Source organism: Salvelinus namaycush, chromosome 14, assembly GCF_016432855.1.
Source record: "Salvelinus namaycush isolate Seneca chromosome 14, SaNama_1.0, whole genome shotgun sequence".
NCBI lineage: Eukaryota > Metazoa > Chordata > Actinopteri > Salmoniformes > Salmonidae > Salvelinus > Salvelinus namaycush.
This window is the reverse complement of record NC_052320.1, coordinates 24,466,430-24,479,995: the sequence shown is the minus strand read 5'-3', so window position 1 is coordinate 24,479,995 and position 13,566 is coordinate 24,466,430. Positions and strand designations below refer to the sequence as shown.

At 42.4% G+C, this 13,566-nt stretch overlaps 1 protein-coding gene across 4 annotated transcripts in view; it reads right to left on the bottom strand.

The window, feature by feature from the left end:
• kif1b (kinesin family member 1B) overlaps positions 1–13,566 on the bottom strand; it is a 116,555-nt gene that overhangs the window by 59,250 nt on the left and 43,739 nt on the right. For 3 of the 4 annotated variants that reach the window (XM_039008272.1, XM_039008273.1, XM_039008274.1), the window contains exons 7-14: positions 12,096–12,207; positions 11,598–11,675; positions 11,265–11,330; positions 9,653–9,728; positions 9,078–9,156; positions 8,529–8,671; positions 4,436–4,569; positions 2,217–2,296 (exon numbers count right to left, since the gene is read on the bottom strand). In XM_039008272.1, coding sequence (XP_038864200.1) covers positions 2,217–2,296; positions 4,436–4,569; positions 8,529–8,671; positions 9,078–9,156; positions 9,653–9,728; positions 11,265–11,330; positions 11,598–11,675; positions 12,096–12,207 — 768 coding nt within the window. Of the gene's footprint in view, positions 1–2,216; positions 2,297–4,435; positions 4,648–8,528; positions 8,672–9,077; positions 9,157–9,652; positions 9,729–11,264; positions 11,331–11,597; positions 11,676–12,095; positions 12,208–13,566 lie in introns of all 4 variants that reach the window. The other variant, XM_039008271.1, reaches the window with a different exon arrangement.

The following is a 13,566-nucleotide window of genomic DNA, read 5'->3' as shown; positions in this document are numbered from 1 at the left end:
GGAGAGAGCGGAGGGTGATGTTATAAACACATCTTCCCTAGAGGAGAGGAGAGAGTGGAGGGTGATGTTATAAACACATCTTCCCTAGAGGAGAGGAGAGAGCGGAGGGTGATGTTATAAACACATCTTCCATAGAGGAGAGAGTGGAGGGTGATGTTATAAACACATCTTCCCTAGGGGAGAGAGTGGAGGGTGATGTTATAAACACATCTTCCCTAGAGGAGAGGAGAGAGTGGAGGGTGATGTTATAAACACATCTTCCATAGAGGAGAGAGCGGAGGGTGATGTTATAAACACATCTTCCCTAGAGGAGAGAGTGGAGGGTGATGTTATAAACACATCTTCCCTAGAGGAGAGAGTGGAGGGTGATGTTATAAACACATCTTCCCTAGAGGAGAGGAGAGAGTGGAGGGTGATGTTATAAACACATCTTCCCTAGAGGAGAGAGCGGAGGGTGATGTTATAAACACATCTTCCATAGAGGAGAGAGCGGAGGGTGATGTTATAAACACATCTTCCATAGAGGAGAGAGTGGAGGGTGATGTTATAAACACATCTTCCCTAGAGGAGAGAGTGGAGGGTGATGTTATAAACACATCTTCCCTAGAGGAGAGGAGAGAGTGGAGGGTGATGTTATAAACACATCTTCCCTAGAGGAGAGGAGAGAGTGGAGGGTGATGTTATAAACACATCTTCCATAGAGGAGAGAGTGGAGGGTGATGTTATAAACACATCTTCCCTAGAGGAGAGGAGAGAGTGGAGGGTGATGTTATAAACACATCTTCCCTAGAGGAGAGAGCGGAGGGTGATGTTATAAACACATCTTCCCTAGAGGAGAGAGCGGAGGGTGATGTTATAAACACATCTTCCCTAGAGGAGAGAGCGGAGGGTGATGTTATAAACACATCTTCCATAGAGGAGAGAGCGGAGGGTGATGTTATAAACACATCTTCCATAGAGGAGAGAGCGGAGGGTGATGTTATAAACACATCTTCCATAGAGGAGAGAGTGGAGGGTGATGTTATAAACACATCTTCCCTAGAGGAGAGAGTGGAGGGTGATGTTATAAACACATCTTCCCTAGAGGAGAGGAGAGAGTGGAGGGTGATGTTATAAACACATCTTCCCTAGAGGAGAGAGTGGAGGGTGATGTTATAAACACATCTTCCATAGAGGAGAGAGCGGAGGGTGATGTTATAAACACATCTTCCCTAGAGGAGAGGAGAGAGTGGAGGGTGATGTTATAAACACATCTTCCCTAGAGGAGAGGAGAGAGCGGAGGGTGATGTTATAAACACATCTTCCATAGAGGAGAGAGTGGAGGGTGATGTTATAAACACATCTTCCCTAGAGGAGAGAGTGGAGGGTGATGTTATAAACACATCTTCCCTAGAGGAGAGGAGAGAGTGGAGGGTGATGTTATAAACACATCTTCCCTAGAGGAGAGGAGAGAGTGGAGGGTGATGTTATAAACACATCTTCCATAGAGGAGAGAGCGGAGGGTGATGTTATAAACACATCTTCCCTAGAGGAGAGAGTGGAGGGTGATGTTATAAACACATCTTCCCTAGAGGAGAGAGTGGAGGGTGACGTTATAAACACATCTTCCCTAGAGGAGAGAGTGATGTTAGAAACATGTCCATGTGCCCCTTATTACATTGGTGGTGGGGCTGGTTACATTCTTTACAGTAGAATCTGAACTGAAAACGTTATCACCACCATGCAATAAATTGTCGCTAGGAATTTAAATTGGTGTTACTTTAAGAGATAGAATGCGGCACTTGCAGGAAGATGCATAATGATCACACAATACATAGAGAAATATAGGAATGTGTATTGGGTATGTCCTCAGTATAGGTCATTAAGTGTTTGGGTGCTAGTGTTGATCTTTACCATGATACGCTTTGTGACAGCGTTCTATCAACTAAAGTTGTCACGCAATGAAATACAAACCAAACAATTGTCTCCTCCTGACATACATCAGTGGATGAGCAAATTTGTATATATTCTGTCTTCCTTCCTGCCCCTTAAACATGCTTCTATTTTCAGAGGAAAGAAAGGAAGAAAGAAGCACACTGAAAGGAGAGTGTGACAGATGGATAAGGCACATTTCAGAAGAAGGGTGGAGAATCAGGATACAGCCTTTCACTGAAAGTGTCCCATTTGAAAGGACAGACAAACAAAAAGGCATCATGGGGCTTTGACCCTCCACTGACCTCTCCATTCGTATCGCCTCGGTCTTCCGAAGCTTCTCCTCCCAGGTCTCATTGAGCTCAGCAATGATTTTCTCAGATTCCTGAGGACAGATTGGGGAGTGGCAAGAAAAATAATACATTTAGCATACTGTTATTATTCGGTTCACCTAATATGATAAAATCACCTCCTTAATTAGGTTCTATATCCTGAAGACCTTTACTCACACAAAATCTTATGGTGAGAATATCAAGACTTAACTGGGGGTCAAGCCAAAACACCCAAAACCTGGGAATGTCATGTGCTCCCTAGTCCTGCCATTGTGTTATTCTCTCCTTGTTCATCCCTACTAGCACCACTGGCTTGCTCACGACCATCTGGCTCTAAAAGCAGGAAGTATGGCCATTAGCCAATAAATTCAATTCCATCCTTTGTAAAGGGTTAACACCCCTACCATCTGTTGTTCTGGATACAGACACTGTCCCCTGGCTCAAAATAAAAAGTCCATGGTTGCGTCCCAAATGGCACCCTATTCCCTGAGAGTGCACTAGTTTTGACCAAGGCCCAAAAGGCTCTGATGAAAGGTTGTGCATTAAAAGGAATAGGGTGCCATTTGCGACGCATGTACGGCTCATGGATGGGCCACCGGAAGGAGAGTCAGCAGATTAACATCTTTTACAAAATGTTTCGTTTGAGGGAATCACATGAAATCAGCAAAATATATTCAGTTACACAATGCTTATGATAGATGAATCTCCCAAAGACACATGGCAACACTAAGTTCTATTATCAGTTGAATGTCAAACTAGGTGCAGACATATGATCCTGATGACCAATTTATTTCACTGTGCTAATATGAGCACGCAGTGTGCACTCAGGATATTTTCTGACGCTTTTTACGCTTAATGGCCACGAAGACCAGATCTATTTTGGTCCTATTTCCTCCCCATCTGCGTCGGCGCCCGACGTCATTGGATGACAGACTGGCACCACGGTAGCCATGGAAACTGCAGCTCGTAATGGCTGTATGTTGCCATCCTATGTGCTCCCTCAACAGCTAACGAGGGTGAGAGAGGGAAAGCCAAGGGAAGATATAAAAGAACAGCTGAACACTGATAGCTTGAGAGGAAGATATTAGTAAGAGGGCCGCTTTCCCAAAAGGGTCTTGACATCAAATGGACAGATCCATTGTTTAACAAAATTGCTGCACTTTTCCAAGCTGAGTTTTCACGCTAATATTATATCCCTCCATGCATGTTTCTTATATCTTCAGAGGGCTTCCATTTGAGAAAACAGACTAAGGACATGGGGAAATTCTGGACACTTAAAATCGGGAAAGATAGGGACTATATTGTATGGTATATGGTTTAGTTCCACTGTTTATTTCCTTACATAGTTTAGGGGTCTCATCCATTTCAATACCATTTAATTATGGAATTTAAATGTAAAAAATATAAAAATGCAACATGTAAAGTGTTGGTCCCATGTTTCATGAGCTGAAATAAAAGATCCCATAAATTTTACAAAACCACAAAAAGCTTATTTCTCAAATTTTGTGCACAAATTTGTTTACAACACCTCTTTACGAGATAATCCATCCACCTGACAGGTTTGGCATATCAAGAAGCTGATTAAACCACATGATCATTATACAGGTGGACCTTGTGCTGGGGAAAACAAAAGGCCACTCTAAAATGTGAAGTTGTGTCACACAACAATGCCACAAATGTCTCAAGTTTTAAGGGAGCGAGCAATTGGCATGTTGACTGCAGGAATGTCCACCAGAGTTGTTGCCAGAGAATTGAATTTTCTCTACCATATGCCGCCTCCAACATCGTTTTAGAGAATTTGGCAGTACGTCCAACCGGCCTCACAACCGCAGACCAGAGCCATTTAAGAGGTGGGACAACATTCCACAGGCCACAATCAACAACCTGATCAACTCTATGCGAAGGAGATATGTCGTGCTGCATGAGGAAAATGGTGGTAACACCAGATACTGACTGGTTTTCTGATCCACGCCCCTAACTTCTTATTTAAAAGGTATCTATGACCAACAGATGCACATTTGTATTCCCAGTTATGTGAAATACATAGATTAGGACCTAATTAATTAATTTAAATTTACTAATTTCATTATATGAACTGTAACTCAGTAAAATCTTTTAAATTGTTGCATTTTGTGTTTATATTTTTGTTCAGTGTAGCTAGTACTGGGGTGGGGGGGGGGGGGATACTGTACCTTGAGTCTCTCGATGGCCTCTTCCCCTCCCGGGGTGGACATGATGCGCTCCTGGATACTGGTGACCGACTGTGGGCCAACTAGGCTGCAGAGCGAGCCAGAGGACGGCGAGGCTGTCAGGGAACCGATAGGGGCTGTGGAGAAATGGCCAGGGCGTTGGTTCTCTGAGGCTAGCAAGTATCTATGCTTATTGTTGTGTATGTCTTTCAGGTCTGAGTCAACAAGAGGAGAGAGAGGCAGGGTCCCGGGAAAGGGAGGAGGGTCACAAAAATGACAGGAAAAGGAGAATATGGGGAAGAGAGAGAGCGGGACAGGGAGAGAGGGAGACAGAAGAACAAAGGAGGAAAGACCAGTGTAAGACATACATTGCACATCAAAGGATAAAAGACAGACAACCAGCACAATAGTCAGTTACAGAGCAGCAGTTCTCTCCCCAGGTGGTTAAAAAGTTAAAAGACGTTGTTTTTGTTGAAAATCGGTAAACCATTCCATTCAACGTCTCTCAAAATGACAAATTGAATTGTTCATTATGTTCGATGGCCACAAAAAAAAAATTGTCAGAGAATTTGCAGGACTTATAATCTTAAAAAGGACACACATTATTGTGGCCAATGAACAGATGCCTCCATCTATCATTACAATTGGGAATTAAATTTGAATGGCAAAACGCATTTCAAATGCACCTACCAACTTCAATCAGTGACAGATAACTAAGTAGGATATGTCATAATGGTAATGTATTGCACCTAAACAGAAACTTTGTTTCCTCAACTCCAAAATATATACTGGTGTGAAAACTGCTAACATGTACCAACTGGAGGAGGAGGGAGGTTATAGGCAGCCAGAGGGCCAGGGAGGTTATAGGCAGCCAGAGGGCCAGGGAGGTTATAGGCAGCCAGAGGGCCAGGGAGGAGGAGGGGGGTTATAGGCAGCCAGAGGACCAGGGAGGAGGAGGGGGGTGGGATGACTGTTTGGAAGTGATATAGATGGAGACACATGCTGCCTAAGTTCAGACTGCAGTGAGAGTCACTTCAACTTACCCCACAAACAAGAACAAGTGAAAACACACCCGCGCACACACACACTGACAGACAGAGCCGCCTGTCTAAATGTCAGCCGGCTTCTCTCTACAAAATGGCCTCAAGGGCGTTTCAGGTGACTGCCCTCTAAACCTCACAGGAAGACAGGGTCTCTATGACAGACTGAAACCTCCACATATTGACTAAAAATTGAATGATAGGAAATGTGGTGAAAATACTTGGTAAAAATGGCCACAGAGCAGCAGCGCATTACCATCTATTTCGTTATGCTCCCATGCTGGCAGATTTTGCAACGTCATATAATGCAGATGGTACGGAGCACATACACTTAAATTTTTACCAGAGTGTATAATGGCAATGTGGAGGAGAGGGGGAAAGGGTAAGGAGTTTGGGGAATACAGCTAAAATAAAGCATATGCTAGCTACAAGAGGACTGAATTCCGTCGAAACACAGCAAACGTCTAGATAACACACATCTAATCGGCTACATAGAAATGAGAGCATGCACCTTTCCTCCTGTAGCTCAAAGCTTCAATTTGAGAACTTAGTAGCATTCTAATGTCTTGAACATTGTCACCTGCAATGGATAATTAGTAAAACAACACAAGCTTCATCGGCAAGAAAAAAAGAAAAAAAAGTTTTCAAAGATGGTAAGTAATGATGTGGGTGGGGGGAAAAGACACAAGTTATTAAGATGGCATTAGAAGTTAAAGCACGATATTGTCTATTGCCTTGGTTGGGATATACACCACATGACCAAAAGTATGTGGACACCGGCTCGTCGAACATATCATTCCAAAATCATGGACATTAATATGGAGTTGGTCCCCCTTTTGCTGAAGGCTTTCCACATAAAGGAATTGAACCTTTATTTAACTAGGCAAGTCAATTAAGAACACAGGAACAGTGGGTTAACTGCCTTGTTCAGGGGCAGAATTAAATCTTTTTTTACCTGGTCACCTGGGGGATTCGATCTTGCAACCTTTCAGTTACTAGTCCAACGCTCTAACCACTAGGCTACCTGCCACCCATTGAATGAAGTCAATGGAATGGTATCAAACTATTCCATTGACTCCATTTCACCCATTATTATGAGCCGTCTTCCCCTTAGCAGCCTCCACTGGTTCCAATTCATCCTGAAGGTGTTCGATGGGGTTGAGGTCAGGGCTCTGTGCAGGCCAGTCAAATTCTTCCACACCGATCTTGACAAACTGTTTCTGTATGGACCTCGCTTTGTGCATGGGGGCATTGTCATGCTGAAACTGGAAAGGGCATTCCCCAAACTGTTGCCACAAAGTTGGAAGCAGAGAATCGTCTAGAATATCATTGTATGCTGTAGCGTTAAGATTTCCCTACACTGGAACTAAAGGGCCGAGCCTGAACCATTAAAAACAGCCCCAGACTATTATTCCTCCTCCACCAAACTTCACAGTTGGCACTATGCATTGGAGCTTTACACCACTCCAGCCGATGCTTGGCATTGCGCATGGTGATCTTATGACAGTGCCATGTTGAAAGTCACTGAGCTCTTCAGTATGGGCCATTCTACTGCCAATGTCTGTCAGCAACGGGCGTGGCTGAAATATCCAAATCCACAAATTTTAAGGGGTGTCCACATACTTGTATGTATTTGGATTTGAGTCTGCTAATAATTCTGCCTCACCCCCATCATTAAAAACAAATAGCAAGCGCAAAAGCATGCTAACCTAGTGGCATTCTAACCCTTCCCAAATAGCATGTAATCAAAACCCTTGCACGTCTGAGAATCCGTACAATTAGGCTTATCATCTTTTGCATTTACATGCAAAACCAGGAGGGTTGTTTTCAGGAAAAGGGTGGGTGCAACAGCAATGGTTAGCTATCAGTAGCAAAAGGGGCGAGAGCGAGTGAGGGCGAGAGTGAACCCCACCACAAATATACACACATTTGCTTCCACTTCCAGGGCAATCATCACCCATATGCTCAACTGAGGGGCAGCAGGAAGAAGATAAGGATCAGAGGGGAGACTAGTAGACGAAGTTAACTGGGAGGCAAAGATTAAAGACATTTGACTGGGCAGAAGGAAAGGGGATTGCTTGATGAGGATGAGATGACATTAAACATGCAGTCGACATTAAACGGTGGATTAAGTCACACATTAATGAGATTACGTGTTATGTCTCTAATTCATCTAATAACCACCCTCTATATATGTATGTGTAGCTATTGAAATATGAACATAAACCATTGCCATAAACTACCATCTAAGATGCATACATTGGGGATTTAGTGTGTACCAATCAACAGTCTTTATTTTTTTAAAGTTATTTTATTTAACCTATATTTAAAACAAATTCATATTTACAATGACGGCCTACACCGGCCAAACCCGGACGACGATGGGCCAATTGTGCGCCACCCTATGGCACTCCCAATCACGGCCGGTTGTGATACAGCCTGGATTCGAACCAGGGTGTCTGTAGTGACGCCTCAAGCACTGAGATGCAGTGCCTTAGACCGCTGCGCCACTCGGGAGCCCAAAATTAATGTTTTTGAATGTCTTTACTTCAAGAAATCAATATCTAACATATATCGTGTGCTTATTTATTGCAAAACAATAATCATGCCTCGTCATATTAGAGATAAAAAAATGACACGACAGGTACGATTTCAATGTCATGCTACATCTAGTTTGGCATGTAGAGAACAGGCAGTAGTGTACAGGTAACAACGGATACAAAGATGATGAATTAGAGAAAGGAGATCAGAGTGAAGAAGAGAGAGAGGGGATGTTGCCAGCTTGTGTTTGGCCACTGAGAACAAGACTACATCCCAATAGTCTCTCCTTCCTTCTGAAGTGTGCATTCGCTCACTACTCCCCACACATTTTCAAGCATTCGACTGGTCTCGAAAGACTTTCCATATATAATTTCCTTTCAAATCCATGAAGGGAAGTGAACAAGTGCACACTTCGGGAGAAAAGAGAGGTCGAAATGCTCGTCTGAAGGGACGAAATGCTCGTCTGAAATGTAGACTTTGTGACTGAAGGTGGCATTGTGATGTGGCACACTCACTGTCCAGGATGTCTCCCAGGCCCTGGGCGCGGAGCAGGTCCTTCAGCCGTGTCACCTCGTCCTTCAGCTCGCGCACAAGCTTGTTGTTGGGGTCCTCGTTGATGACGGCATTGCACTTGATCTGCTTGGCCCGGTCAGCGTAGCTAGCAAAGGAAGTAAGCAAAACACATTTACTACAAATCATATTGACGTAGAATTTGGCTTGTTCGTCATTGCAGCTGATGTTGAAGGCAAATGCCAACTGACTGACCTACAAATCACTTGCCTCATAAATAACTACTCATTACTATGTAGATCAGTCAGTCAGACACTATTTACCCACAATGCATTACAGATAGTCAACTCAAATACGCTCATTGTCTCCTGAAAAATCTGACTTAAGACAATGATTATAATAACTACTAATGTATTTAGCCCCACCAAATCTCACTCTGCATCACAGTAACAATGAAACCATACAGTAAAATAGCTAAATATGAACAAAATTTTACAGTAATATTGTATTTTGTAATATTGCATTTTGTGTTGTTTCAAAGAGGTGAGCACTACCGAAGTGTGCTGAGGGTTTCATCATAGTTGATATCTGCAGGACTGAGGGCGGCTACCATGGCTGTTCTGGAGTTTCCACCTGAGTGAGAGAAAAAGAGAGAAAGAGATTGGAACAAATGAATTCCCTTGTCACAAATCGCGTACAAAATAATTTACATGACAAGGTGCATACAAGGTCATTCCCATGAAAGCATCAAAAAAAGCTTAACTCTGCTTTGGGATAGCTTAACTGTACAGTGTTATTGTATGGATACTCATTGCTATACAGTTTTTTTCTTAGATTGAGCTGATACATTGTAAATGTGCTCCCAATGACAGGTGAATGTGCATTTTGGATATACACACAAGTATGCCCAATGAGACTTCTAATTATGTTAAAATAGTTTGCATAAATTTTAAAAAAAAGAGACGTAGAGTAATATTTTTTCATCATGTGACAGTATACACAGGTTTTCATCTTGACTGACAGGCATATGCCATTCGCTTAATGGTTTACATACATTACGGTCACTAGAATCTGAATGTATTTCACATATAAATCATGCCAACTATGTAACTGCATTATCTATTCTTACCTAGGTTCTCCCTAAGCAGCCATGTCAGAACCGAGTCTCTGTACGGGATAAAGTCAGTCTTCTTCTTCTTTTTACTCTGTGTCAAACAAAACCAATGTTAGAAGGTGGTGAACAAACAGAAATGGATGGATGGATGTTAGTTTCCCAATGTAAGATGGAAGGAGTGATGGGAGGCGAGGCTGAAGGGAGAGTCTACTGTAAAATGGCAGCATCTTCACACTAAGTGCATTAGCGGCGGTGAAGAAGGAATAGAGGCCTGATTTCTGATGATTTTGTTCCAGTGCAAAGATTGTGTTGGTTCCTCCAAAAAGTCAAATAAAATAGTATCCGTCAGACGCGATGAATACAATGGGCTTCGACTTTACTGTGAAATGCTTGCTTACGAGCTCTTCACAACGACATAGAGCTAAAAATAGTAACAGAAGAGGAATAAAATACACAAGAATGGAGCTTATATACAGGGAGTACCAGGACCAGACCACTGTGCAGGGGTACGAGGTAGATATGTACATGAAGGCTGGGTAAAGCGACTAGGCATCAGGGTATACACCGAGTGTACAAAACATTAAGAACACCTGCTCTTTCCATGACAGGCTGACCAGGTGAATCCAGGTGAAAGCTATGATCCCTTATTGATGTCACTTCAATCAGTGTAGATGAAGGTGAGGAAACAGGATAAAGAAGGATTTTAAAGCCTCGAGACAATTGAGAAATGGATTGTGTATGTGTGCCATTCAGAGGGTGAATGGGCAAGACAAAATATTTAGGTGCCTTTGAACGGGGTATGGGAGTAGGTGCCAGGCGCACCAGTTTGTGTCAAGAAATGCAACGCTGCTGGGTTTTTCACGCTCAACAGTTTTCCATGTGTCTCAAGAATGGTCCATCACCCAAAAGACATCAAGTCAACTTGACAACTGTGGGAAGCATGTGTCAACATGGGCCAGCATCTCTGTGGAATTCTTTCGGCAGCTTGTAGAGTCCATTCCCCGATGAATTGGTTTAGAATTGAGGTGGTTCTGAGAGCATAAGGGGGGAGGGGGGTGCAACTCAATATTAGGAAGGTGTTCCTAATGTTTTGTACACTCAGTGTATCATTAGAGTAAAATAAAGAAAAGAGAAGCAGCAGCATATGATGAGTGTGAAAGTACATGTGTGCGTATGTGTGTGTTGTGTCGGTATGCGTGTGTGTGGCGTGTGTATGTGAAAGTGTGTGGGTTTTGTGTCAGTGTAGTGTGTGTATACATAGTCTTGTGAGGGGCATAGAGTCAGTGCAAGATGGGTTCCATGCAGATAGTCCGGGTCCATTGCAGATAAAATAAAGGTGATGAGTCAATGGAGAAAAATGGTCGGGTGACAAAATGATAAAATATTGCCATAACCCGTCTCTTTTTGGAGGGATCAGTGGTTTGAAATGACTGAGCACACAAAGGGTTTACCTTGCTGGTAGTGTAATCCTGGGTATGCAAGTAACACCAGGGGAAGAGGGAAAGAACAGAAGAGCAGACCAAGTTACAACATGCCTTCCTCATGAGGAAGAGGATGACAGAGGGAGAGCGAGGGAGGGGGAGATAGAGGAAGGAGAGAGAGAGAGATGGAGACAGACAGTACTCACCACCTCAGCCAGGGCAGAGATGACCTTCCCTAATGTGGTCAGAGATTTGTTGATGTTGGCTCCCTCCTAATAAAGACAAGCCACATAGCAAATATCAATTTAATTAGACCCTTAAAGAAATACATAGCTACTTGGTGTATTTGTGGTATGTTGCTGAAGAGTGGCCTATATCCAAAATAATAATAATGTCATTTAGCAGATGCTTTCATCCAATGCGACTTAGAGTCATGCATGCATAATTTTTTTTTATATGGGTGGCCCTAGCGGGGATCGAATTCACAATTCTGACGTTGCAAGCGCCATTCTCTACCAACTGAGCCACAAGGGTCCTACCTTTAGCCTGGTGCCTTTGGCTCCAGTAGAGTCAGCTCGCTCACTTCCTGCCAAGTCCACCAGACTGATTTTGCTGACCTGGAACGGGTTAGATGGGAACAATTAGTTTAGGACTAACACACACACACCATCAGAAACAATATATCCATTGCCTCACTTTATTATTATCTTTAATTACATTCAAAATAAACAGTAAGAAAAATAATATCCTAATCATGGAAATTGCAGGTATAGCTAAATAGTTGACCCAATACAACTAGTTCATAACAAACTGCATACACTAATACAATATTAATAACCAAAACAGTTGCAATTCTAAACCAATTTATACCTAAACATATACTTTTGTCAAGTCAACTGAAGAGCGACTTCTACACAGAAATCTGATAGTATCACACTACAATAGACATTGTGTGTATACTGACAGTGGCTCCTTTGTATCTCCATCATAATCACAGGAAATGTGGGGAGGTCAAATTGGGATCCCATTCCTCTCACCTTTTCTGTGGAGAGGTCTGTCTCACTGTCGTACTTCCTCTGTGTGAAGACGATGGTGAAGACAGCGTGGGACCTGCTGCTGGTCTCGTTCATGTTGGTGGCTGCCACCGTCCTGTAACAGAGTTGACACATTAGTTGAATCACACCAAATGGAAAGATGTGAAACCCATCGTACTGCTATCTAAAAAGTATATTGAAGTGGTTTGAATGTTGAAGTAAGACTTATATGGACACGTTTTTTGTCCTGTATTGAGTGTTCAGAGTATTGTTCTTCAAGGAAAGACTTTCGTACAATACATTCAGTACTTCTGCATTTCCCATAATTACAATAAAATATCAAAAACATAATTAATACAGTATTTAAGTAAATCCCTGGTTAAGACATTTTCAATACCATACCAACCTTTAAAGCTGTTAACACACACACGGCTTGGGCAGTATACCGTATATCTGGTATTTGGAAATGGCCACGGGATGGTTTTTGAATACCGTCGAAACAATTTGACGTTTTTCAATAAATGTTAATATTTGTAGCAACTTTAAGTAAAGAACTGCAGTCAACTTATTAGGAGGTAAAGCAGATTGAATTCTTCATGAAACTTACCATAGTTACCCAGAACAGTTGAGCCAGTCAAGCATTTGTAAATAGCACAACCGGAGAAAGCAGGAACAGGTGAGGCCAGCTGTGTATTGACAAGGGACGCACGCGTTTTATATTGAAAGTCAGTGTTTTTTTTGCTTCAAGAGGGATCAGAGGCGTACTAAAGTTTGCATTCACAGAAAATACATTACCGCAACACATTCGGCAGAAAATACCTTAATTTTCATCAGATGACAACAGAAGTTGAACGCTATTTGGTTGGCAGCTAAACAAATAAATGAGTTTACAATTAAAAAGCAAGGTATTTTTTGCAAAAACAATGCATGCCCATCATATTCCAAAAGAGTATCATAGGAAATGTAGATGGCTACATTCTTTCTAATGTTTGTCTTAAAGTTAATCTTGCAATTTACCCGTGAAAAGTAGGCTAAACCTAAAAGTACCAGAGAAAAGTAGCTACACATCAGTCAGAGTGCTGTCTGCTAATAGACTGCCCGTTCGTGAAGTCCAATCTGAGTGGAGAAGTGCAACTGAGGCATAAAATTAGTCTAATGCCGAGCAGAAATTACAATAAGAAGCATTTTAGATCTGCGTTTACAAAACGCAGCAAGATATTTCTTATCTGTTATATATTTTTTTTCCTGTGTGAAAAACGCAGATTTCTTCATTAACGCAACCCCTAAGTTTAACGTGCTAGTTATCTAAGTGGCTGAATTAATAAGGTGACGGGGCATCAGTGTTAGCTTTCTGCCATGTTTGAGAAATCTGTACAGCTGCCACTGCGATCTTGATTTCCTTGTGTTTTTTCTCTTCATTCTCCTCCTCTTCTCCAAGCAGAGTAGGCAGGTCCGTTGCACTAACGACTCCAGA